Below are 25,137 nucleotides of genomic sequence, written 5' to 3' on the forward strand. Positions count from 1 at the left end.
CATATCCTAATAACTTTTTAGCTAACCTATACGAAGTTGACTCTAGTAAATAATCAAGCGACTCTTTAAATGAGTTTTGGTTCACTAAAATATGACAACCAAACTTGACATACCAACGCTTGGTGGGTTCAACCGAGCAATGCACTAACATACCCTCCTATGAATATTTACCTATATCCAATAAAAATAAAAAATATTTTAATATCTTCGTTTCTTGGTGTTAGAGATAAATAATTAGCATTTCAAACTGATATTTGTTTTTTATATGAAGTATTTGGAAAAAAGGAATTTATTTCTTAAAAATGATTACAAAATGTCAAAATTCATAATGATATTATATGCAAAAATAAATAATATTTATGCGAAAAGGAATTAAATCATATTGCATTAGAAAAATATATGTAAAAAAGTATTCATTAACAAAAATAAAAGTTCGCATAACAACACATTATATTTTTCACAGCCGAGACACATTTTGACAATTAAATTAGTAGTACTGCGAATAATAAATGTATTTATATACTTGAATAAAATTTTATATGCAAAAATATTATTCGCATGCAAATAATTAAATGCAGGAGGATAAACCATGCTATAGATTTCACATGTGTAAACTAAGTTTTTTAAATTTAACATTTTTCTTCAACAATATAGAGTGGCGCAATTCGTATATATATACACTGTAACAAAAGTCTAGGACTTTAGTAAGTGATCATATTCAAAGAACATCATATCACGGATTAGCTTTTGTTAAGTATAGTGTTGTTTCAACTTCCGAAGCTTTTTTTTGTCGAGAACTCGTAACTAAGCTTGAGAGAAAGCCCAAGTGTTTTAATGTAAATCTCAAGACTTTCAGATTCACTTATAAGTTTGTAAACTTCCGTTTTTGGTAGTTTTACTACTAATAATTTTCACTCACTTGAGTTAACGAACTCCAAAGTTTTAGTTTTTGAATCTGTTGATTGTAAAACTCAAAAAGTAAAGTCAATAAGTCAACTATGTTCGGAAACCTAAATAGGTAAGTTCACGAACCTATTGTAGAAATTTCTTCTGGAAACTTTTTGACATTTGAGTTTGCGAACCTAGTGAAGAAAGTTTCTCCTGAGGCTAACGCGATTTAAGTTTGTGAACCTAAAAGGAAGAGTTCGCAAACCTAGTACAAGAAAAATTCTCCAATGACTCTTTTGAGCATTTTAGTTCGAGAACCTAAAGTGTTTCCTATAACTTCATTTGCGTTTGAATTCTCGAACATATAAAGATTTTGAATCCTACTTTCTCTGTTACGAGTTCACGAAGTCATCACCTGAGTTCATGGACTTGAAAGATAAACAGGTCAACATAATAAACTATTGGCTTTAGACTCATTTAATCTTTTTTAATTTTCAAGGAAAACTTTTCACACGCTTAAGAATTGCTTTTATTAACTAATTCCTTTGAATGGAAAGTTCTAACTTTTTTCTAAGAATTTATTTAGCTTGAGATTCAAGATTTTAGATCTTCTTCTAGATAATTGTCTTTTTGTTCACATTGTTTATTCTTAGTAGTTTGAAGTTATCTTTGGTAGTAATTCTTTTAATAGAATGTACTTGAGATAACAATGACACACAACTTCAAATTGTGGAAATAGCCTCATTGGAAGTCTAACTCTTAACGAAGAAATAAAACTTTTTAACCTTTCAGATTGAGAAGGATTTCCTCTTTGATCCTTTTCCTTCTCTTATTACGGTAGTAGCTGCAAGAAGGAATAAACAAGCACTTTTTCGTCCGGCTTGAGAAACCAGGATTGAGATAACAAGCAAGGTATGAAACTCCTTCCATTTCATTTTTATCGATTGATTGGGACTTGGTTTGTGAATCTAATACAGGTACGTGGACATCCCTTTCTATCCCTTTCTATCTGGATAAGACTTCCTTGCGTTCATTAAAATGAGTTTTGTGATTGAACTAGTAAACTGTCTGAGATACGACTTTTCCCGTCCTTCAATTCGAGGAACTGACGTGACTCAACCACTGGGTATCGAAGAAAATTACGGAAATCACTTCTCCAGCAAATCCTCTATATGGGGTCCGACCTCTCGCCCCAAAGATTTGCTGGGAAACTTATCAAGAGATTTGTGAACCCACTTTTTTAATCCTAAAATTTCGTATGTGTGTATGTATATACAAACACACATATAATTTTAATATTCCGAGGGTAATACCAAACAGTACACAAATTTAAAACAAGGAAATTCTATGAATCCTAGGTATTTTAACTGAGTTACCAAATGCACGAGGGATTTATAAAAATCTCAGAATTTTTAATCCCACTTGGAATTGTGAATTTGCCCACCATAATCATTTTTTCATGGTTACTATAACCGCAAGATTTTAATTAGGATTTCTTTTTCTTCTTACTAAATCACCTATAATTCAAACCCTAATTATAATAATTATTTCACGAGTATTCCAAAAAGATCAAGGCTCAACCTTTAGATGAATCAAAATAAAAATCTAGGTTAAACCCATTTGGCATGGTGTAGGCAAGTTCAGAGAACTTATAATTTTCTAGTACTGAAGTTGTTGGACAAGGTTAACGTACCACAATAATACCAACTTGATTAAAATCTATGGGGATCCAAGTAGAGCAGCGAAGTTTAGTGTATAGACAGCGGTTCTTTTGAGCGAAGACAAATTGATGCAATACATGAATCTATGATCATACCATCTCGTCAGCAAGTTTGTCAGGTTACAACATCATGGATTCACATTCGGGTACATTATTTATGTCCTTACTTTTGAAACCAAATAAATATATCCTTATACAACAATAAATGTCCTTACTTTTTAATAACCTTATCCATTAAAAATTAGATTACCTTAATACCCTCACCCATATGATATTATTCTTTATTTCAAAATGGAACAAATTTCTTCCTCTACCACTTCACCACCACCACTAGCACCACCACCAACAACATTCAACTACCACTTCACCACCACCGTTCAACAACCACCACCTACCAACTGCCACCACCACTAATATTCCACCACCACCAGTCCTCCACCACCACTAGTCTGCCGGCACCACTACCGCCACCGTCGCCGCCACCACTGGTTTAGATATTTTTGTATCAACAACAGTAGTTGATCCAAATAAAAATAGAACCAACAGTGGAGGTTGATCAAATTTAGGGGATCAACAATGGTAGTTGATCCAAATAAAAATAGAACCAACAATAGAAGTTGATCAAATTTAGGGGATCCACAACGGTAGTTGATAAAAAAAAAAGGATCAACAGTAGAAGTTGATCCATGTAAATAGAGTGAACTTGGCGTGAGTCGAACACGCATCATCTTACATGGAGTCAGTCGTGCTACCATTGCCCACAAGTTCAACATTGGAAGAAATTTACATGATTTAAACTACAAGCATGATTATACTAATCCAAGAAAATGTTGTTAACAATAGGAGTCAACAACAGGAATTCATCCCATAAATGGGATCAACATCCTTAGATGATTCATAAGAAATTGGGTCAACAACCGTAGTTGATCTCATAAATGGGATCACCAACAACAATTGATCCCATAAAAACATATAAACAATAACAAATGATCATCACATGTAGCTTCATAAACAACAACAACTTCCAGACCATTTTCAGATCTCGACTTCACCACCATTTTCAGATCGATTGCATACCGAATCAACTCCTTCTTATCTTTGTTCACAGAAACAATGCAAAACCCATCACAATTTTGTATCCAGTTCAACTCGATCTCAAACACAGATTCAAACCCCATTAAAACAGCATCAAGAGTTCCCATCACCAACTGTGACCCAAAACCGACCAGATCCTTCATCTTCTTTGCTAATCTAACTCGACCCCAATCTTAATTTCATCTCAGAAACCCTAATTTCACCTTCCGGCCTTCAATCTCTCAGTTTAGATTTAACAACAGCAGAACATATTAACAAAATTAAAATTAAAAAAAAAACAAAAAAACATAACCATAATAGATATGTTGATAGCGGTGGCGGAGGTAACGGGGATGGTGGTGCTGGCTGTTGTGGAGGCACTCGAGATGATGATGATGGAGGAGAGATGGAGAAGATGGTGGTGGGAACGATGCGTTTTTGTTCTTTGTTATGAGAAGTGAAGAAGAACGAAGAAATTAGGCTAAATAAGGAATTATAATAATTAGATTTTTAGAAAAAAATTCAAGTTACCATCAAAGATATTTGTAAAGAGGCTTAGGGATATTTATGAAGGCCATCAGAAGGAGGGACAATAATTCAATTTCCACATTCGTAAAACCAGATAATTATATTGCGAAAGTGATTATTTATCGGTGATCTGATCAAAAATATTGGAAGGTCTTATAATAATGTTTTAATTCACCGATAGATTAGTAGAAATTTATACTAGCGCAAAAAAAAGAACAAACAGTCGACATAATCTTCAATTGTATATAAAAAATTGTAAAAAATAATTACAGTAACATGTAGCTAATTACACAAAAAGGGAGTTGTATTTAGTTGGGATTGTATTTACATAACAAACTTCAAGGTTGCACTTAACCCAGTTGAAGATTGTATTTACATAACAAACGGCATCCAAATGCTTCAAAAAAAAAAAGAAAAAAGATTCGAGCTGTAAGAAATTTTAAAATTTTGGGCCCAAACAATGTGAGGCTCTAGGCAATAGCCTAGCTGGCCTGGTCTATAAGACGGCTCTGATTATCTGTCCCAACACCCCTAACAAGAGTTTAAGATACCCTCACCCCTCATGCCTCTACTACAGCGGGCTGCTCTTCTTCAGGAGCGACAACCTCTTCATCTGAAGTTTCAGTGTCTGATGAGCCACCCTCTTCCATCTCAGTAAGCATTAGCTTTTCCCGTAGCTTGACTATCAGTTCGTCTAGTACTACTGGGGTCTTCTCTAGGTACTTAATCACAGCATCTCTCCCACGGAAGCTCTTCTCATCATCAAAATAAAACATCGAAGCCGCTTTCTTGATAAACTTGTGTTTGACCGCCAAGTCTACGACCTCCCCTGCTCGAGATATCCCTTTACCAAACATAAGATCAAATTGGGCAACTTTAAATGGTGGAGCATGCTTATTCTTCACAACCTTCACTTGTACGACGTTACCAGTAACCTTTAAAAGAGCACAGCATAAAATATAAGTTAATTCACCTGGACATTAATTCAGACCCATTTCAACCTATCTTGATGGACTCTACAGGCTACATTACCGTTTCTCCCTTTTTCACAGAGCCAATTCTCTTGATATTCAAACGCACAGATGCATAGAACTTCAAAGCATTGCCCCCACAAGTAGTTTCTTGAGGGCCATATGATCCGAAAGTGGCCAGTTTTGACCTAATCTGAATGAGTGAAAAATAAATCAGGGTACAAAAATGTAAGCGTTTCTACAAGGGTGCGACTTTGGAGTAACCAAATTGCTCTTCTTTTCTTAAAAATATATAGCTTTGAGAGTCAGAAGGCTGGGGAAAAAGAGTCGACCACAAGATGTAATCTTGAATCTTGTGAACCAAGTCAACCTCCTTAGATAGCCAATAGTAGAGTGTTCAGCAAATCTTTTGTAGTTCCAAGTATAACGAAAGTATTCCATGTCCACATCAAAACATGAATCCAAACTTTAAACTAATTCTAAATTGTTACCTGATTGATGAAAATCAGAACAGTCTGAGACACTGCCAAAGAATGGCTCAACTTCCGAAGTGCCTGGCTCATCAACCTAGCCTGCATGGCCATATGAGCATCACCCATCTCACCGTCAAGTTCGCCTTTTGGCACCAGGGCTGCAACCTGCGGTTTGATGTAGAAAATTAGATATGAAAATTTTGTAGCTGTGTTTGGGATACTTTATTCAGCATTTATTCAGTAACTGCGGGCTTAAAGCAACCACATAAACACGCAATTAAAATAACATGAACTTGATGCAATGAACTCACACTGTCGACAACAATAACATTGACAGCGCCACTTCTGATGAGGGTGTCCACCTCACTGAGGGCTTGTTCACCACTATCAGGTTGACAGAAGAGTAAATCTTTTGTTTGAACACCAAGTGACTCAGCCAGTGTTGGATCCAGTGAATGCTCAGCATCTATAAAAGCACATGCACCTACATGAAGGGAAAAGGCAAGCACAACTGTTAGAAACCCCCTTCAACAGCAAAAAGCCAATCGACCCAGTAAATGAAAGTTGATTTCTAAAAATGCAACAAATCCGAAAGTATTGGATTTACATCACCTCCAGTCTTCTGAGATTCTGCAATAACATGCAGAGCAAGAGTTGTTTTCCCTGAAGCCTCTGGCCCATATATTTCCACCACACGTCCCTACAGAAACAACAAAAGACTTATATATACCAATACACGGGGGTGATGCACAAATTTGCAGGGCATAACATTGAGAGACTGCATATACTTATAACCAACATTACCTTAGGGAGTCCTCCAGTCCCTAATGCCATATCCAAAGAAAAAGATCCTGTAGACACCACTGGAACAAACTTATGAGCCGCTTGCCTACCAAGCCACATAATAGATCCCTTTCCAAAAGAAGCTTCTATCTGATCCAATGCTTGTTGCAACGCAATTTTCTTAGGTGAACTATCTTCACCTGATTCACTTCCATCTGATTTTGGAGACTTCTTTTTCACTGAAGACAGAGACAAAATGAAATCCTTATCAACTTATAATTTTTACAGAATTAGAAATACATAATAACATGCATTGCAGAAAAGGGCTAAGATCAACACTGACTAAAGAAACTACCAGTTGCTTTAGAAGAGAAGTTGCAAACTTGAAATGATGACCTAACAACTCCATGTCTATATTCCTGTGAACCAGAAAGCCCACAAAACCATCAGAAATCTCAGAAACTATAACTGGGTCCGTTCCAAAGGTATACATATGGGCATAAAAACCCATATGATATTCATTCAGGCATATCATCAAACCTGTGACCTACACAAAAAAAAAAAAAAATCTGTATTGAAGAAGAAAAACAACTAGGTTTCTTAAAAAGATGATATGAAGTACCTCTGCTACTAAATAACGTCTCGCAAGAGAAATATTTCTGACAAATCTCGCCATCTTCTACCACCTCCACCAAAACCCTTAAATTACAGGTTTTGAAGAAAAGAAAAAGGGGTGGGGGGAAAGTTTTCAGAAAACGATCCCTTACATAGAACAGAGTATTTGAGGTTTAGGGTGTTTCCTAGATCATCGATTACAATAATAAGAGACAGAATCAGTAGGGTTTAAGGCTTTTCTGAGCAGAAAAGAGAGTCTTCTTAGGGTTTATGTTTTTGTTTCCCTCCTTTGAAGAGCGAGTAGGGACCGATTCATATACCCTGAGTTTGAAATTTATCCTGGACGTACGTTTCATCTAATTATCAAATTTCACTTGTTGGTATCCGACGGTTATTATTCGTTCAGGTAGTTCGTTCTTCCCTCCCTTGCCTACTTGGATGTCACATTTTTAATTTATCATCACAAACATCCATGTAGGGAATCAATTTTAACGTCTCTGGAACGGAAATGTGTGTGTGTATACAGGACGATTCCGGATAAAGATCGAAAGGGGTAAAGCAATAATATATAGGCATGAACCAGTCCATTTACAAACTATCACCTCTTAAGTAGACAAATGATACAAAAGTAACATATTTAGGAAGTTCAGTTCAGGTAGTTCTTCGATTTTGTACTCACATATCACAACCAAACCATGCATTGCCAAAGCACGTTATAACAAAACGTAAAGAAGAATAACAACCAGCACTGTCAGGGTAATGCACAAATTGGCATAAACAGAAATGTTAGTTGAGGAGTTGCTGTTAAAAATCTAAGGAAATAACAGCTTAACTAAGATTTACCCTCGACGACCAGCACTTGACGCTTTTGTGAGCCTTGACAAGTTGTAGTTTAGAAGTTGATTTGACAGCAGCAGCAATGGAGTCAATATTATCTGCAAGGACCATCCATAGAATTAATATGCAATGTGCGCAAAGAGAAACAATACAGGAAAACAAGTTCTCCAGATGAGCGTCAAGTCTCTCACCACCAACAGCTTGTTCACGAATTAAAACAGCAAGGTCTCTGTAGATATCATGTATTTCTACAATGTCTGAATGAATGTCTCTTATACATTCGTCTCTTTCCTCTATTGTGGCTTCATTGAAAATAATCTCATTCTCCAGCATTAACGTCTCTTGGCTGCATCTTTTTCATTCGCAGCATGAAATTAAGCATAAAAATGCCGCATGTCATGAAACATTGAGTGATAACAGAGAAAACCAAAAACATTACAAAAGAATGAACTGTGATACCTCGTCTGTTCTTCGAGGAATGTACTACTACTTTGTGGATCTACTACACCAAGACGCAGTTGTTCATTAGCCTCGCGCCCAATAATAGCAAGCCCTTGAATTTTTTGATAGTTTTGCAAGGTTGCCTGAAAATCCATTGCCAGCTTTGCATCTTCTGTTTTCGTATTTGGCTGCAACATTCAAGAAATGTTGTCATCTGAAACCGTTCATTCAAATGGTAAATATTGTTCCAATTCAACAAAGAGTAGACTTTAGGTTTGTAAACTAAAAAAAAAAATAGTACGTTAATGCCGTCACTATGAGCTCCAGGATCAGTCCGTGCTTTGAGGTTAGCGAAAGTCTCCTTCACCAACTGCCCAATTCTCTGCTTGGTACTACGTCTACAATTGACAAAACAAAACTAAATACTGTCCAACAAAATTTCAAGCCAAGTATATATAAGAAAGATGAACTCTCACAGCTTATGACTATGATCAGGAGTGTCTTTGTCTGTCCCAACCCTGTTTACGAGTCTCCGCTAACTATTTATAGCTGTATTTATCTTGAAAATTCCTGATGCCACACCTTGATAAGGACCCTGAGAAGTGGAAGAAGATTGGGCTCCTCCATTTTCAACATCTTTAGAGTTCATCTTATTTCTCCGAAAACCAAAATTATCAGTCTTTTGGTTGTAGCAGAATTTTTTTTTTGTTTTACAAAGCCATTGACTACCTATTATCATATAAACTAGATTAGTTTATTAGAAGGGGGAACATGTATGACAATAGTTGAAGATGACTGACTTCCAAATTCATTTTACTAACATCATACCACAAAGCTAAACTAGGAATGCGCTGTTGGAGCTGCTTGGATCAACTGGGGCAGGTAAGGTTATTCCCATTTAGGATAGTTTGATATGGGGCGTCCTAGGAAAAATAACTAAATTGGGGGCAGATAATGTCCTGCTTGAGTTGTTTTCGGCACTCTGAATTTGAAATCTCAGCTTGACGATAATTAACTTGTGACAGATGGAAATAAGCTCGTACTGTATTTTGAAAGTAAATCAGCAGAAACATACATCCCGTAAGAGCCACTTACAGACGGTTGCTTCTTAAAAAATAAAAACGTAAAAGATCAACAGTAGTGCCTCTAAAATTACACTCGCGACCAAATCTTGCAAGCCAAATGTGGCGATGCACTTCTATAATACACGCCAGAGGAGAACAATGACCAGCACCAATACCAAGATTATCAGCACCCACCAGTACTGTCAGAGTGAATGAATGGTATAAACAGAAATGTTAGTCGGGAAAGCAGGCAAAAATCAATTAGATAAAAAGGACAAATCCCTGAAAATACAGAAATGTCTTGTAGATGTATATACATAGCAGCAGGGGTTTCTGGATTTTCTTTGGTGACAATTTTCTCCCTATAAAATACAGTCTCATATTAAGATTTCTTTTCATTCTCACGAGGGTCCGTTACTTCAATAAGATAAAGAAAAGCAAATACCAACGAACAAACCAAAACCGCAATTTCACTCAACCAATAGAGACAGAAAGATGCCAAAACTTACCCATGATGACGGAGACGCTCTTTTGGGAACCTTGACTACTTGTATTTGAGCAGCAGTAGACTCCACATGCGACGCAGCAGTATCTGTGAATATTATCCAAAGAATCATCATAAATGTACGAAAAAAGAAAACACACCAGGATAATGAATTCTCCGGCAGTCCAACTGAGTCTTGCCAACCATCAAGTGCTCCGATGGTTGGCATGCTCCCTCTCACTGCGAAGGTAGGGGTTTGAACCCCTTAATTGCCAGAAATAACTCCTTAAGGAGTTAAGGATGTAGTACAAGACCACTGTTCCAAACCATAAAATTGGAAGAAAAAAAAATGAGTCTTTAGTTAAAGTGAAGTGAGAATGAAAGGTACTATGTGGAATACTCCTTATGATCGTCTGCAGGAGTCGATACTTTCAGATGCCTAAGTTGCACCATCTTCTGCTATGCTGTGATTGGGCCTCTAGAGAAAATCCTGGTGATGCAGGTTATGGTTTCATTGGACGAAATAGTGATGGAGCTTTCATTGTGGCTGTTTCTGGTGGTTTAGGAGTTGCTACTACTTACATTGCAGAAGTAATGGCAATTTTATGTGCAGGGGAGTGGGCGTTGGTTAACATGGTGGAACAGAATTTGTGATTCTCTGACAAATTGGTCCGTCGTGCATAGTTGTAGATAGATAAACTTTCAGCTAATATGTTAGCAAGGGAAGGTGTTAGGTTTAGCTGGATGACAGGTAGGATGTATATGTCCAGAGTCTCCAGACCTCCATTTTGGGTGAGAGTCAGTCTCCCTATCAGTCTTATTTCACATTTGTTTGTTGGGTTGTTGGTGTGTGGCTGCCCAATATATAAGGGTGGTCTCCAGTGTCAGTGCCTTATTCTTGGGTATCTGTTATAAATCGTTCTGTGCCTAATTTGGCTGTTCTAGTATAAAAAACTGATGGAGCAAAAAAAAGTTTTAACAAAAAAAAAAAAGAGTCTTTAGTATCTAACCTTGATCATGAATAAGAACGGCAAGGTCCCTGCAGAGATCATGTATTTTCCCAATATCCGATTGAACATCTCTTATGGCTTTGTCAAAAACAACCTCGTTTTCCAGCATGAGGGCCTCTTGTCTGTATTTTTGGTTTCCAGAGACAGAGAGAGAGGGCCACAGAAACATGTCATTCCAGGTTCCACAAGGCTACACTAACATCCGAGATTACCAGAAATTTATGTGCTTAGTTTAAGGAATACGTTTTTTATGGTTACGGTAAGAAATCAGATGAACTAGAGATTGGTCTATGCATCTAATTTAAAAAAGCAGCATTTTACTCAAGTAAGATAGTAAGACTATAATTACCTCTTGTGTTGTTCTTCGAGGAAAGGACGGCATTCGGGATCAAAATCAAGACCTATTTGCTCATTTGCACCATAGCTGGGCCACAAACAGAAGAGAGTAATTAAGCAGGAGGATTTTATGATTAACTAACTGATACGTAATTCAGAAAGAAAATACATTTATTCAAATCTTTCTGGAGTAAAAGCAGCTGCCTCGCGTTCAATGGCAAGCCCTTGAATTATTTGATAATCTTGCAAAATTGCCAGAAAATCCCTTGCAAGTTTTGCTTCGCTTATCTCATTTGTCTGCAACATTTCAACATAAAAAGAAAAAAAAGTTAGTCACCGGAGATACTTTGTTCCAGTGCATCTGATAGTGGACTTTATGTAAATAAAGAGGTATTCATATGCCAATAATTCTCCATAGGTGTCATAAATATGAATATACTTCAAAGTATATATGCAACGAAATTCTCATTCGTATTCAATGTAAATACTCTAATGTAAAGTAAAAAGTAGTTGATCTTACGTTAATGCCAACACCCTGATCAGAATTCCTCAGCCTTTTGAGGTTAACAGAAGTCTCCTTCATCAACTTTCCAATCCTTTGTTTAGTGATATGTCTACAATTACCAAAACAAACCCAAAATGTTACAGGACCAATTTTGGGCCAAGTAAGGAGATAGACGTGCTGGACAGAGAGATGAACTCACAAATTTTGGATATTGTCCGGAGTTTCTTTATCTGTCCCAACCATGTTTAGGAGTTTTAGATAACCGATTAAAGCTGCATCGATCTGAAAAAGCTCCCATGCCACAGCCTGGTAATGACTTTCTGACGAAGAAGATTGAGCTCCTCCTTTTTCAAGATCTTGAGAATTCTTTTCTTTCCTTTTGCCAAAAATAAAGTTCATCTTTCCAAAGAAACAAAAATAACCAAAATCAACAGACTAGAGAAAAAGAAAACGATCAGCGAGCTAGCAAATCAACAAAAGTAACCCAGGTGACTCCTTGTATCAATATCCAGAGCTTACCCACGAAGGCCTAGACTTCATGCTCTGATGAGCACTGACAAATTGTAATTTGGTAGCAGTAGACTCATCATGTGACGCAGTACCATCTGCAAAGATCATCCAAAGACTAATAATGTAACTACATAAGAGAAAACAAAAGACGAAGACAAGTTGTATTTTCAATATCTGATTGACAGTCTCTTATACCTTGTTCTCTTTCAGGTTTAAAAGCTGCCTCACGTCCAATATCAAGCACTTGAAGTCTTTGAAATTCTTGCAAGGTTACCTGATAATCCCTTGCAAGCTTTGCGTCTTCTATTATCTTCTTTGTCTGTTACGTTCAAGAAAAAATTGTCTGATACATTTCGGATAAAAAAAAATTTCCATGTCACAAAAAAGAAAAATCGGACTTCAGGTCTGCAAACAAGTAACTTATCATTCCAAGTTCAATTTTTTTTTTTCATAATAATCAAGATACTTCCAGTAGTAATGAATATTTGACCTTAGAGCCAATGATATCAAATTCCAAAGGCATAATTGGGGGTGAAAATAACAAGGCGAGGCAATTTCCCCAACAGCCTTAGCTAGCTCCTCCTAAATTGGTAGACCCTAGATGTTTGTAATCCAAAACATGCGATGAATGAAAAATACTTGTGAAGTCTAAGAAAAGCATAGTTAATCATACATTAACGCCGACACCATGATCGCATTCCCTCAGCACTTTGAGGCTAGCAGTAGTCTCCTTCACCAAGTGACAAATTCTTTGTTTTGTACTATGCCTACAATCACCAAAATACACCAAAAATATTATACAAATATTCTGAGCCAAAATAACGAATTGAAGAGACATAGAGATAGATGAACTCGCAGATTATCTCGATGACCAGGAATGTCTTTGTCGGTCCCAATCATGTTAACGAGTCTCCGATAATCATTTAAAGCTGTATTGATTGATCTGAAAATCTCTTGATGCCACAGCCTGATAAGGCCTCTGAGAAGAAGATTCAGCTTTTCCGTTTCCCAGATCTTCAAAGATCATCTTTTTGCGTTTATGAAAAAAATAATCCATCTTTCAAAACAACAAGAATAACCAAAATGCACAAACTAGCTAGAGATAACTGACTAGCAACTTAAACTTAATGCATTGCTGTGTCAGTCTTTCTCTCTATTTGACGACCTTTGACATTAGTATACTATATTCAACCAACATGTATAAATTTGATTAATTATGTAGAGGAGAACATACAAAACAAAAAATTATTTATGATTAGGTAGGTATTCCAGATGTAACCAAAGAATCTTAATATAAATTACTAGTTAATTCAAACCTTAATAGTTAATACAACGTTAGACGGACCCATATCATGTTATATGAGAGATCCTGAAAAGTGAAAACACACTAACTGCCAGATGCTCAGCGATCTAAAACCATTTCACAACCAGGAATTCCAACAGAAAGCTGTCCAAGCATATTCATTGACGAAAAATTCAAAACTACCCAGAAACCTATTATTATGTTGCTAAGTACTAGTAGACTGCAAAAAAATAGAAAAACGTTTAAGTTTTCAACTGTGATTGACTTAACTTTCACTGTGAAACCATTAAAAAAAATGAAGAATTTGAAACATTAGGCTGCGTACCTGTTGAGGATTTCGTAAACACCGTGGAGCGTGGTTTTTGTCCATACTGGGAAAGCAGATTCTTTGCAGACCACATTTAACTCCAGATGTCTTTCTCAGATGCATTCTCAGCCTCTTTAAGGATGAACATTGGGTTCTCCAGAAAAATTATGTTGTAAGGAGACTACTGAAACTTCCGTATTTGACTAATAACTTGAAACTAAGGAAATTTGAGCTCACATTTTGATAATATCATCACAAAAAGTTGGGATACATTACATGTTTTGAATCAAATGAAAATAGTCTATACAATTCTTATTTGTTTTTCCAACAACACATACACACACAATTCGAAGCAGGAAAAAGGGGGGAAAAGGCAATCGATATATGGGCAAAGGAATGAACCATTTACAAATTCTCAATTTTAGAGAAAAGAAAAGATGAAAGAGGTTACAAAATCAACACATTAGGATTACAGTTTAGCACTCTACTCACATTCACAACCAAACCTTGCAAGGAAAATTTTCCATGTCACACTACAATACAAGGTAAAGGAGAGCAATAACCAGCACCAATACAAAAATTAGCAGCATCCACCAGCACTGTCAGATTAACAAAACAAGTTGTGTAAGCAGAAATGTTACTTGAGGATACAAGAAAATCCTTCAAAACAAGTTGTGTAAGCAGAAATGTTAGTCGAGGATACAAGAAAATAGCGAACAAGAAAATCCTTCAAAAGATGCCTAAAGGGGGACAATTGCTTCTAGTATGCATTTGCAGCACCAGTTTGAAATTTGGCGATTTTTTCCATTTATCTTGTTCAAATTGTTTGGCTTTTTCCTCTCTATAAGATGCATTTCATGTTAAGATTTCAATTAATTTTCATGGGTTTCCTTACATCTATAAATTTTTCTCCTGGCTATGGCTTTAGATGAATACAACCCGAGGGTAACAGGGGAAACAAACATGCAGCTGAGCTTGACCAATAAAAACAGTAAGATGCTAAAAATTACCCATGACGATCTAGACTTCACACTTTTGTGGGCCCTGTAAAGATGTGTTTTAGAATTTGATGTTACTGCAGCAGTGGAATCGACATGGGATGCAATATCATCTGCAAAGATCAACCAAAGAAAGAATAATGTATGAGAACAAAATAAATGGTTATAACAGCCTTAACATATGAAGCAGAAAAATATGTTTTTCAACTGCACAATTAGAGTCTCACCAATTACAGCTCGTTGATTATGAACGAGAACAGCAAGATCCCTGAATATCTCATTTGATTGTGCAATATCTAATTGAACGTCTCTTATACCTTGATCTCTTTCATCTATTATGGCTTCATTATATGCAACCTCATTCCCCAGCAGTAGTACCTCTTGTCTGCATTGTTTGAGATAGATGGTCACCGGTAGATGTCATCCCCACGTTTGATAAGATGAAAGGTACCGAAGACATAACCAATTGCCAGATTAGCAGAAAAAGTTGGGTAGTTTGGAGACTGCTATTTTTATGGTTATTATAAGAAACTAATTGAACTACGGCTAGCTTTATGTGTCTTATTCAAACAGCACCATTTCACAGAACATATTGCAATAATATAAAGAAAAAGGAACCTATAGAGACAGATAATCTACCTAGTCTGTGCTTCAAGGAAAGGCCGACTTTCTGGATCGTCACTAAGACGCGGTTGTTCATTCGCACCATAGCTGTGCCAAAAACATGGGAAGCTTATTAAAAAACGAGCTGAGATATACAGATATGTATAACGAAGAAATACACTGGTTTCAAACCTTGTGGGTAAGGATGACGAAGAAGATAAAGGTGTGTAAGCCGACTCCCGCTCAGCCGCAAGCTGTTGAAGTTTTTGATAATCTTGCAAGACTGCCTGAAAATCTCTAGCAATCTTTGCATCTTCTATAGTCTTATTTGGCTGTGAAGACAAAGAGAACATGTTTGTCATCTGAACATTTTAAAACACTAATACTGTTCCAATTCAAAAATAAAAATGAGGGTCAATTAAGGTGGGAGGCAATTGGCAAAACTCCAAAACTGTGTCATAGAATCCATAGCAGAGTTCAAAACTGAAACTGATTGTCATATCTATACAAGTCCATTAAGAACCAAAAATTTATTGGTGGAGAGTTGAAACAAACTGAATTTTCCATTGAACTGATAACAATCGCAATAAAAAGTTCACCATTTAACCTATAGACCCAACACATTAACCTGTACTCGTGGATACTAAATATCTTAAAGAGAAAATTAAGAAGATCGCAAAGTAGAATGAGTTTTTCTTTTGATCTTACATTAACACCAGCATTATGATCAGAATCGCTTAGTGCTTTGAGCTTAGAAGAAGTCTCCTTCACCAATTGTCCAATCCTTTGCCTTGTACTATGTCTACAATTACCAAACAAAAATTCAATAAACCTGAATCAACATAATCTAAGTACTGATTTTGATCATACAGAGAATAAATAATGAACTCACAGCTTCCGACGATGTTCGGGAGTGTCTTTAATGGTTCCAACAGCATCAACAAGTCTTCGGAAACCATTTACAGCTGTATTTATCTGGAAAATACCCGCTGCAACGCCCTGAGAACTGGGATTCTGAGAAGATGAAGAGGGGGAAGAAAATGATCGAGCTCCTCCATTTTCAAGATCTTGGAAATTCATCTTTTACAGCAACGACACGATCAAAAACTGAATTGACAAATAATTAACTACTTTAAGAAGAAGAAGAAGACGTCCAGCTATCAATATGTCGCACACACTGAACCCCACTAGCCGGCCATCTGAAAACTTCTAAAGCAGCAAAATATTTTCCCAAAACGCCCCTGTTTAAGAAATGCAATTATGGTTGGGTCAGATGCCCCTGCTCCTTCATGTTCCTACAACATATTTTCTTTGCCGGTTAACGGCACCGTTGATCACTAACAATGATTGCCAACCGGCCAATGGAATAAGAAAGAGAACGATATCTCAACTTTCTTTCTCAATTGGATGAAGTGATCCTTTTCCCTATTTTAATCCAAAAGGACATCCGCTTTTGATATTTTATATTGGAATATTCCATTAAGATATGAGAGTTGACTAACAAATTTCATCAATGTACATTGATCAATTTTAATGACCAAAACATCAAAATCCCACTATGAAATTGGATTGTTTCATTTGGTCAAGATGGGACGTAAGACCTTCTGCTGCAAGCATAAGAAGATTTTCAATAGGGAACTTGACTTTCATTTTGAAACTACAAAAACTTGGAAGGCTCGGCCCAGCTACAATGATCAAGAAAAACAGAAGTAAGATCTCGAATCTCGATATAAGAAAACATTTAGGCCGGCCTTTGTACAGACATACATTGGACGCAAAATCTTTCCGACACACTCTGGGTACTGCTTGACTTTCATGTAGCAAGTTATAATCAACCGTATTTAAGTTGGAATTATAAGTTATCCCATGATTCAACTGCATCAAGGAAAAAGGAAGATATTAGATATCAGTCAAATAGTCAATTCTGTTTGCCATGTCAGATATATTGCAGAAGAATGGCAACTGTATTAAGCTGGAATTGTAAGTCATGGTGTGTATAGATTACTCACCTATATTGCAGAAGAATGGCAACTGCACTGAACCTGGTTCTTTAATACTTCATGCAACAAAAGAGAGGTATCCTAGTTAGCAGTAGTTTGATAGAAGGGGGGAAAAAAGCCCTCAAATCACTGAGTACGTACCTGTAAAGGATTCTTTATACACCACATTGCTAGTATAAATATGGCTTCGAATATCTATCAGTCATTGTTTTGGAATATGCCTACTCTGAGCTTATATGATTTATACAAGAGCAACCAGCTTTGAAGTCCAATCAGGTGACTGCCCAAGGACTTCTGTTCAAACGAGCTGAGGCATGGTACCAATGGTGATGCAATCTTTCATTGAGAATCCAATACCAGTTTAGAAAGTGGTAGATATTTTCTTTTGAACAAAACTTAGTATTTAATAAGTGCTGGTAGTGAAGCATGAAGTTCTGTTAAGCACTGGAAGATCCAGTTCAGGAGTTTCTCTCCTGGCAGCTCCAGAAGTAGTTCTGCCTGTGAAAACAAATGTGAAGTAAATGAGAACTCATCAAAGTTAGTTGTGATGATATTTAACACGGATAACTTATTATCATGGAAAGCACAAAAGAAAGTATTTGCACCTTGATTTGGTTCTCTTCTAAGACTAAGGAGTTCCGTTGAACATCGGAGGCCATCGACTCTGTTATCAGCTTGAAAACCTTCTTACTCATGTTTGTTGACATGCCTACCATCTTGCCGGAGGCATATATTCTACTAATTCCTAAATCTGCAGCCATCCTCTTCACGTAGAGCTTCTTCAATAGTATCTCCATGGAGCGTGGTTCTTTTCCATATTGACGACGTAGATTCTCCGTGAAGTTCATTAAACTCCAGATGTCTTTTTCAGCTGCATTCTCAGCCTCTTCAAGTATCCCCATTGGGTTCTCCAGATAATTTATGTAGTCCGAAGACAGATGCGCTGTTATATTTATATCAAGCTGAGATACCAAAAGGGAGAGAAATTAGGTGGGACAAATCTTCATAAACGTTCATCTCAATAAACCAAAACAGAACAAATCAGACTTCTATGTAGCCTATGAAGAGAAAGAGTCTCAGTCAACCTAATCTGATAATTGCAGCACCTACTTTTCTACACAAGTGTTAGAGTCTGCAAAGAACTCTTCTGACTGGACAAAAGGCTGCAAATATGTTGGAAGGGAAAAATACTTTGAAGACAAATCTGCTTCTATGCAATATAGTCACAAATTCTTGATGGTATCGAGCTGTGACAACCTCAGACGGTAACATTTTATGGTGGGAGCACGGGAGTCGTTAATGATACATTCAGTTTGTGTGCTACATCTTGATATTCTAGATAAATTATATTGGCATGCACATAAACCAACGGTATAGCATTTTAGGACATTTAACAAACCTGTACATTCTTGTAAGGGACTGAGATAAGCCGATGCTCTTCAACCTTGGATAAGCTTTCGAACAGCATTTCGAAGAACAGATCAATGCCTACATTGCCAACATCACCAGTCTGCTGCTCCCCAAAAATATTCCCAAATCCTCGTATGCCCATGTCTCTTTCTGCTAATTGAAAACCTTGGCCAAGATTGCAACAATCTTCAAGTGCTGCTAGTCTCTCCTGAACATCAAAGAGAAAATAGGTGATGAACTGACATTTCTTTTAAATCCTTTCAGGATCAAATGAACTACTATGAAGAAAATATATTAACGAGCATATTGATATGATATCACGACGATTAGCTGTTTCAACAATTAAGGAATTTAGAGGAGGGTAATGTTGAGAACACACCAGTGCCTGCTCAGATAACGCTGACTTTTCAGGGAAAAACAAGTGCGCATAGGCTTCCTTATCCGCACGGCCAACCCTCCCGCGTAGCTAGAAGGATAATAAAAGTTCAAAAGGATAATAGAAGGTGACAAACTGTAGAAACATCGTAAAGAAGATCCTTGAATCAGCCAAATGAAGCTGCAAAAGGCCACACGTATGTATACTTGTTTACACCCCCTATGCCTACCCTGCTGAAATCCAAGGATTTTCCATAAAGACTAAAAGAATAGCCATGCCATCTCGTAAAAAATTCCTTAACAAAGAGAGAGCGACATATCATGGCTATTTAGAACAACATGAGCTTCGTTTCTTAGAAAGTGGTAGGTTGTCAAGAATATAGTTTTTCTTTCACACCTCCCATGCCTCTTTGAAAGAAAATTTTTACGAGAAAAGAGAAGTAAATAGATATGGCAACCAATACCTGATATAATTGTGCTAAGCCGAATTGGTGAACGTCCTGGATTATTATAGTGTTGGCATTTTGAATATCAAGCCCACTTTCAACTATATTTGTGCATATAAGGATTTTGATTTCTCCTTGACAAAATTTCTCCATAGTTTCTTCTAGTTGCTTTGAGAATTGCTGCAAACAGTAAAAACATTGCATACTTTAAAATGCGATGACATCATTTCAAACTTCAGTTGCACAAAAGAGAGTATCGTAGACACTACCTTTCCATGAGCAATTGCTATTTCAACATTTGGAAATGACTGCTCGAGAAATCCCATAACTTCATCCAGACCTGTTATTGAAGCGCAAGACATTGACATTAACTTAAAGGAACACCAAACAGGCACATAATGACTAAAGTCAGCAGTACACCAGTACAAAGTTGGTAAGTCAATGACATTGCCATTTGAGCTCAGACACAGGGAAGACATGCAGAAGCAAATACTAAGCAATCAAGTTACCTTTGATACGTGGCAACACATAGAAAACTTGACCCCCACGATCAAGCTCGTACTTGATTGCAGATACGATCTTTTTCTCACTATATGCCGACATGTGAGTTTTAATAGGAACTCTTTCCGGGGGTGGCGTCGAAATCAAACTGATGGCCAAAAAAAATATTAGAGCTGTTAATGGGTGTGGTACACATGGTGGCCCCTGATTTGAGAAATATAAACCTTTGGCAGGGATAGAAGGCTCATTATTTTTAAGTACATGCACCATAATAGATCAAAATTACGGATGCTCGCAAACATTTGAGACATTCCACGATCAGTTATCTACCTTGCATCACGAAACCCAGTCAAAGCCAAGTACAAAGTTCTGGGAATTGGTGTTGCCGAGAGAGTGAGAACATCAACTGAAGTTTTAAAAGAAGCAATCTTCTCCTTCTGTTTCACGCCAAACCTCTGTGAAAAAGAAACAGAACTTAAGAAAACCAATAACTCTTAAAAGAGTTAACATGGCAAAAACCAAAAGCAAAGTAGAAATTACAAGTTCCAGATTCCAATACATAAATATTCTGTGAACCAAACTAAGCAAGTACATATTATGGTCCTTGGCTCCACAAGTGAACAATTAATAACATATAGAAGCAGGCAGCAGGAGGCGAGATCCAAACCTGTTCCTCGTCAACAACAAGTAAACCAAGATTGTTATAGACCACTCGACTTCCAAGAAGTGCATGAGTTCCAACAATAATATCCAGCTCTCCATTTTTAATCATTGTTATATACTCCTCTTTCTCAGCCTTGGTCTTCATATTGCAAATTTAACAGAAGCCAATTAATTCAGTGAAAATCCAGCATACATAATAACCATGTAATCTCAAGTTTAATATTATGAAGAACCATATAATAGCAAAATTAATGTATAACTGGATGCTTGACAAATGATAATAGATTAGTGTACGGCACTAAGGCTAATAGATGGATAAGAAATCACATACCTGAAACCTGCTCAAAAGTCCAACCTTGATATCAGGATACCGAGAAAACCGATCAGAAATTACTTCAAAATGTTGCTTAGCAAGAACAATAGTTGGTGCTAAAACCATAACTTGTTTTCGTGTTGACACCACACAATAGATAGCACGTAAAGCAACTTCAGTTTTACCAAACCCAACATCTCCACAAATCAATCTATCCATTGGAGTTTCCCTCTCAGTCAAATCCTTCTCAACATCAATGAAAGCCTAAAAGAACAAGCGGTAAAACAACAATGACAGTCAGCGGAACACAACTACAAACCCAGTTCAGCAAAATAACAGAGAATATATGAAAAAAGAATTCACTTCTTCCTACACGAAAAGCATAAAACCTGGCACCTGTTTTTGATCAGGAGTTGGCTCAAAAGGAAACTGTTCGGTGAACTCAGTAATTTTAGACGTTTTTGGATAAGGTGATCTCTTTTGTTTTAACCTATATAAGTACAACTCCATCAAATCAACAACCATCTTTTGTACAGCTATCTTCCCTTTTATCCTTCTCCTTTCCCACACAGTCGTATCATTTAATTTGCTCAGCGCTCGTGGTTTCTTCGTTTCATTCGGACTTTACAAACAAACAAGAAAATCCAAACACAAAATCTCAGTCAAACATTTCAAAAACACATAAACATTTATATACACTTAAACCAAACCAAACCCCTCTAATACCATGCTAAAGCAACATCTCTAATGCCATGTCAAAGCAATAGCTCTAATACCATGATAGAGCCAATGACACAAGATCAAGTGCTCAGACGAAGTGGCAGTATTCCAACACCACCGCAAAACACACACATAGATAAACTAAAAAGGACGAGAGGATATAAACACAACTTCGATACCATGTGAAAGCAACAGCTCCAGTGTCATGTTAAAGCAACATATCAGATATAATGTTAAAGCCAATGCAACAATACCATGTAGAAGTCAATGTAACAGCTCTAATACCATTTTAAAGCCAATGCCACCACAACTCTTATACTAAGGCCATGACCCAAATAGTCAAAAGTTAACAGTATTCTAACACCATCACAAAGAAGTAAAAAAAAAAAGGCCAGGATTATGAATGAACTCACAGACTATAACGGTAAAGCGAACGAGAAGCTTGTTTCAACGGTAATTTGGCCATACCATCAGAATACTCAATAAAAACATACTCAATAGGAGCTGTAGAATCTTTAGGCACATCAAATTTAATCCCAACAAATCTCCCAACACCAACTTTCTTATGAACAACATAATCACCTGCACGTAACGTATATGGATCCACCTTATAATTAAAACTCTTGTTTGGATTACTGCCATCATCATTTCCACCTTGTCTATGTCCTTTCAATTTCTGCAGTCCTCTTTGTTGCTGTTCTTTGACTAATTGTATATATTTCTCAGCTTCTTCACTATTCATTGAATTATCATTCTTCGATGATACTTCACCTCTTTTCCGGTGTTCACGCCGGATTCTCTCGTTCAGGAGAGAAATCCCGTCGACCTCGGTATCCACCGTGTCTTTTCTCGGTGTAGTCGAAGTCTGAGCTTCGGTGTAAACAGCATTTGTTGTTGATAGATTGCTTTTCTTAGTGATTTGATGACATGGGCATTTGATAGAAAAGAATTTGAGAACCCTAAATTGTGATAAAGAAGAAGAAAAGGAAGAGGAGGAATCGTATATTGATGGGATTGGTAGTAACGAGGAGATTGAAATTGCCATTGAATTTAGGGTTTCTCTTTTCAGGATATGGGCTTTTTAATAAAGTGGCCATGTTTTTGTAATTTATTTCACAAAATGGCCGTTTTTTTGAATGTTTATATAAAGTGGCCGAGATTGACCTTTTCCATCCGTTTTTTTCAAAAAACTGTTAACAGTCGTTAAATACACGCGTGTCAGTTAAACTCCTTAGTAAAAGACAGTTTAACCCTCGGTGAGTCAGTCTGGATTGGTGAGTCAACTCGCCTGAGCCATATTCAAGCCATTATACTCTTCACCCGTGCACAGTCCTAGCATACATCTAAGTCATTTTTGTAGCTTCTCTGCAGCACAACAACACATTGTTTTGTTATCTTGGACCTGCAACCCATTGCAATTTCATTTCAGCTACACCGACACCTATAAGCTCCACTAAAACCACACCAACCTTCAATAGCACCACAAACTCATATACTACAATTCCAACACCACCAGAACTACTTGATTTCTCTTCAGCCAAGACTCATTCAAACAAAGCCATCCTCTTACTCTCCTTCTCATCTTAACTGACATCGAACCTAGTTATAACACTAATGTCATCTCAGTTTCATCTTCCTGTAAGCAACAAGAGAAACAAATCAAACCCATTAATCCTTGCATTTTGTTGAACTTAGAACCCCTGCAACAACTTCATGATCACAACATGAGCCAACAGATGCAACCACTTCTCATTTTCTCCCTGTAACAACCACCAATTGCAACTGCACCTGCAATTTCATTTCAGCAGCAACATCATCTTCTTAGCCAATCAACCACAACAACTCTTCTTCCTTTCTAAAAAACAACAACACCACATGAGTTATCATCTCAGATCAAAACTACTCACAACTTGAGCTCAACTCAAGCAACTTTTCATAACCTGGTTATTGCTTGGTTAACAACTATCCATTTTACATCCTTGCCAGTGACTACCAACACCTGCTCATCATAAACTAAAGCAGCAGAACATCAAAATATCTTAATACTTGTCAATTTGAATTCAAGAACAAACCCATTGCTTCAAATCTGTCACAGATACTCAACAACTACTTGAACTGCACTTCAAACCCTGATTTTTGTCAATCTCCCCAATTTCTTTCATGTCTTATATATATTCCATTTCACATCATCTCGACAAACCCTAACTTCCTAGTTCATCAAAAACCCATGGAAATCAACATTCACAGCTTCTTCTTATCTTCGAACACGATCCTGCATTTTTCTCTTCTTGATTTCTCTTCAGCCAAGACTCATTCTTCCTCTTTGTTCTTCTCTACATCGATGATTCAATCACAACTGCAAATTAAGTCAATTGATTAAACAAAAAAAAAAAGAAAAGGAAAGAGCCCCAAACCCTAGAATTCAAACAATCGAAATCAATTGATTTCACCATCCAAACATGTGTTTTCATTAAAGACTAAGTTAATTAACGTGTGGGTTCTAAAATTCTTACCTGGATTTTGATTTCTTCATCCCCGATTTCAACTTCATCTTCGATTTGTACTTCAGCTTCGCTGCTGCATCCAGCAAAACCCTAAAAACTTTAAAATTGTCAAATATCACTAATAAACCATTCTTCTTCTTCTTCACTAATAACCACATCTTCGGTATTGACTGCTTGTGAGATCACTTCTATTTTCATCAATCATCCGAGTTCGATGAGAAGAATTGAGATACAGAGAGAGACAAACATAAACAAGAAGAAATGAATGAAAAAAAGAATCGATAACATAAGGGTGAGGATGTAGTGGTAATTTTAAGCCCCATGATTGACTAAGTCAGCTTGGTGGACCATTTTGGTGGGACCAGGTGTTATATCTAACAGAAAGGCCACTTTATAAAAGATTTAAATTTTTTGGCCGGTTTATTAAATATATGGTAGGAAGCTGGACACTTTGTTAAATTGCCCTCAGGATATTGAGTTGAAGATTTAGGGGTTGGAGAAATACTCCATTAGAACAGTCACTGGTTTGGGGAAAGATAGGGGAATGTAGTAGGGTTTAACAAGGGGATAAAGTTTGAGACACGTCGCGGGAAAAGGATGTCTATAATTTATTTACTTTTACTTTGATTAACTAATTCATTTTAACGGTAATTTAATCATTTAATCAGCAGCAATTAGTGAAGCACCGACACATCTGTATTGGCGTTGTGTCCGCGTCAGACGTGCGATGGACACTTGACGCGCGTGGGACACCG

General features: G+C 36.9%; 5 protein-coding genes across 8 annotated transcripts; all 5 read right to left on the reverse strand.

Annotated features, from left to right (window-relative positions):
- Positions 1-4,496: 4,496 nt before the first annotated feature.
- Positions 4,497-7,341, reverse strand: LOC113271490 (protein RecA-like). Its single transcript, XM_026521371.1, has 8 exons — positions 7,060-7,341; positions 6,793-6,856; positions 6,459-6,676; positions 6,267-6,354; positions 5,966-6,138; positions 5,673-5,819; positions 5,243-5,374; positions 4,497-5,145 (listed from the first exon to the last, which is right to left on the reverse strand). Exons 1-8 carry the CDS (start codon positions 7,111-7,113, stop codon positions 4,771-4,773), a joined length of 1,251 nt encoding a protein of 416 aa, XP_026377156.1. The 5' UTR covers positions 7,114-7,341; the 3' UTR covers positions 4,497-4,770.
- A 160-nt stretch (positions 7,342-7,501) lies between these two features.
- On the reverse strand, positions 7,502-8,972 carry LOC113271491 (syntaxin-22-like). Of its 2 annotated transcripts, none has more exons than XM_026521373.1 (5): positions 8,807-8,972; positions 8,632-8,728; positions 8,349-8,518; positions 8,081-8,235; positions 7,502-7,987 (listed from the first exon to the last, which is right to left on the reverse strand). In XM_026521373.1, exons 3-5 carry the CDS (start codon positions 8,483-8,485, stop codon positions 7,881-7,883), a joined length of 399 nt encoding a protein of 132 aa, XP_026377158.1. In that variant the 5' UTR covers positions 8,486-8,518; positions 8,632-8,728; positions 8,807-8,972; the 3' UTR covers positions 7,502-7,880. The 2 variants fall into 2 exon arrangements, with proteins under 2 accessions (XP_026377158.1, XP_026377157.1); XM_026521372.1 differs by having other exon boundaries at positions 8,081-8,241.
- A 377-nt stretch (positions 8,973-9,349) lies between these two features.
- Positions 9,350-13,384, reverse strand: LOC113274336. 3 transcript variants are annotated; one of them, XM_026523750.1, is made up of 10 exons: positions 12,913-13,384; positions 12,435-12,558; positions 12,249-12,334; positions 11,929-12,128; positions 11,745-11,838; positions 11,394-11,521; positions 11,238-11,312; positions 10,889-11,010; positions 9,904-9,986; positions 9,350-9,594 (listed from the first exon to the last, which is right to left on the reverse strand). In XM_026523750.1, exons 1-6 carry the CDS (start codon positions 13,075-13,077, stop codon positions 11,396-11,398), a joined length of 795 nt encoding a protein of 264 aa, XP_026379535.1. In that variant the 5' UTR covers positions 13,078-13,384; the 3' UTR covers positions 9,350-9,594; positions 9,904-9,986; positions 10,889-11,010; positions 11,238-11,312; positions 11,394-11,395. The 3 variants fall into 3 exon arrangements, with proteins under 3 accessions (XP_026379535.1, XP_026379533.1, XP_026379534.1); XM_026523748.1 differs by having other exon boundaries at positions 10,889-11,083; XM_026523749.1 differs by having other exon boundaries at positions 10,889-11,083; positions 11,238-11,521.
- Positions 13,385-14,096: 712 nt separating this feature from the next.
- Positions 14,097-16,827, reverse strand: LOC113271493 (syntaxin-22-like). The gene is made up of 7 exons (XM_026521375.1): positions 16,343-16,827; positions 16,159-16,252; positions 15,643-15,782; positions 15,487-15,558; positions 15,075-15,232; positions 14,860-14,960; positions 14,097-14,448 (listed from the first exon to the last, which is right to left on the reverse strand). Exons 1-7 carry the CDS (start codon positions 16,528-16,530, stop codon positions 14,383-14,385), a joined length of 819 nt encoding a protein of 272 aa, XP_026377160.1. The 5' UTR covers positions 16,531-16,827; the 3' UTR covers positions 14,097-14,382.
- Positions 16,828-16,950: 123 nt separating this feature from the next.
- On the reverse strand, positions 16,951-24,926 carry LOC113271492 (ATP-dependent DNA helicase At3g02060, chloroplastic-like). Its single transcript, XM_026521374.1, has 15 exons — positions 24,852-24,926; positions 22,292-22,947; positions 21,555-21,780; positions 21,177-21,422; positions 20,850-20,984; positions 20,513-20,637; positions 20,191-20,330; positions 19,951-20,021; positions 19,700-19,861; positions 19,240-19,326; positions 18,850-19,068; positions 18,056-18,412; positions 17,592-17,948; positions 17,460-17,506; positions 16,951-17,325 (listed from the first exon to the last, which is right to left on the reverse strand). Exons 2-13 carry the CDS (start codon positions 22,921-22,923, stop codon positions 17,847-17,849), a joined length of 2,502 nt encoding a protein of 833 aa, XP_026377159.1. The 5' UTR covers positions 22,924-22,947; positions 24,852-24,926; the 3' UTR covers positions 16,951-17,325; positions 17,460-17,506; positions 17,592-17,846.
- Positions 24,927-25,137: the final 211 nt, after the last annotated feature.

The sequence above is a fragment of the Papaver somniferum genome, chromosome 4, assembly GCF_003573695.1.
Source record: "Papaver somniferum cultivar HN1 chromosome 4, ASM357369v1, whole genome shotgun sequence".
NCBI lineage: Eukaryota > Viridiplantae > Streptophyta > Magnoliopsida > Ranunculales > Papaveraceae > Papaver > Papaver somniferum.

What these genes read in the sequence shown, in the direction of transcription:
- LOC113271490 (XM_026521371.1), bottom strand. Translation starts at nt 7,113, where the DNA reads ATGGCGAGATTTGTCAGAAATATTTCTCTTGCGAGACGTTATTTAGTA. An exon ending in CTTCTCTTCTAAAGCAACTG is followed by an intron (nt 6,677 to 6,792) that starts GTAGTTTCTTTA and finishes CTCTGTCTTCAG; the next exon opens with TGAAAAAGAAGTCTCCAAAA. An exon ending in CTGTGAAAAAGGGAGAAACG is followed by an intron (nt 5,146 to 5,242) that starts GTAATGTAGCCT and finishes GCTCTTTTAAAG; the next exon opens with GTTACTGGTAACGTCGTACA.
- LOC113271493 (XM_026521375.1), bottom strand. Translation starts at nt 16,530, where the DNA reads ATGAATTTCCAAGATCTTGAAAATGGAGGAGCTCGATCATTTTCTTCC. An exon ending in CCCGAACATCGTCGGAAGCT is followed by an intron (nt 16,253 to 16,342) that starts GTGAGTTCATTA and finishes TGGTAATTGTAG; the next exon opens with ACATAGTACAAGGCAAAGGA. An exon ending in TCGTCATCCTTACCCACAAG is followed by an intron (nt 15,559 to 15,642) that starts GTTTGAAACCAG and finishes TTTTTGGCACAG; the next exon opens with CTATGGTGCGAATGAACAAC.
- LOC113271492 (XM_026521374.1), bottom strand. Translation starts at nt 22,923, where the DNA reads ATGGCAATTTCAATCTCCTCGTTACTACCAATCCCATCAATATACGAT. An exon ending in CGTTATCTGAGCAGGCACTG is followed by an intron (nt 19,069 to 19,239) that starts GTGTGTTCTCAA and finishes TTTGATGTTCAG; the next exon opens with GAGAGACTAGCAGCACTTGA. An exon ending in TCCCTTACAAGAATGTACAG is followed by an intron (nt 18,413 to 18,849) that starts GTTTGTTAAATG and finishes TTGGTATCTCAG; the next exon opens with CTTGATATAAATATAACAGC.
- LOC113274336 (XM_026523750.1), bottom strand. Translation starts at nt 13,077, where the DNA reads ATGTCTCTTCAATTCGTTATTTTGGCTCAGAATATTTGTATAATATTT. An exon ending in TGAAGTCTAGGCCTTCGTGG is followed by an intron (nt 12,129 to 12,248) that starts GTAAGCTCTGGA and finishes TTCTTTGGAAAG; the next exon opens with ATGAACTTTATTTTTGGCAA. An exon ending in ATCAGGGTGTTGGCATTAAC is followed by an intron (nt 11,522 to 11,744) that starts GTAAGATCAACT and finishes GAAATGTTGCAG; the next exon opens with ACAAATGAGATAAGCGAAGC.
- LOC113271491 (XM_026521372.1), bottom strand. Translation starts at nt 8,485, where the DNA reads ATGGATTTTCAGGCAACCTTGCAAAACTATCAAAAAATTCAAGGGCTT. An exon ending in TTCCTCGAAGAACAGACGAG is followed by an intron (nt 8,242 to 8,348) that starts GTATCACAGTTC and finishes CGAATGAAAAAG; the next exon opens with ATGCAGCCAAGAGACGTTAA. An exon ending in TCGTGAACAAGCTGTTGGTG is followed by an intron (nt 7,988 to 8,080) that starts GTGAGAGACTTG and finishes TGGTCCTTGCAG; the next exon opens with ATAATATTGACTCCATTGCT.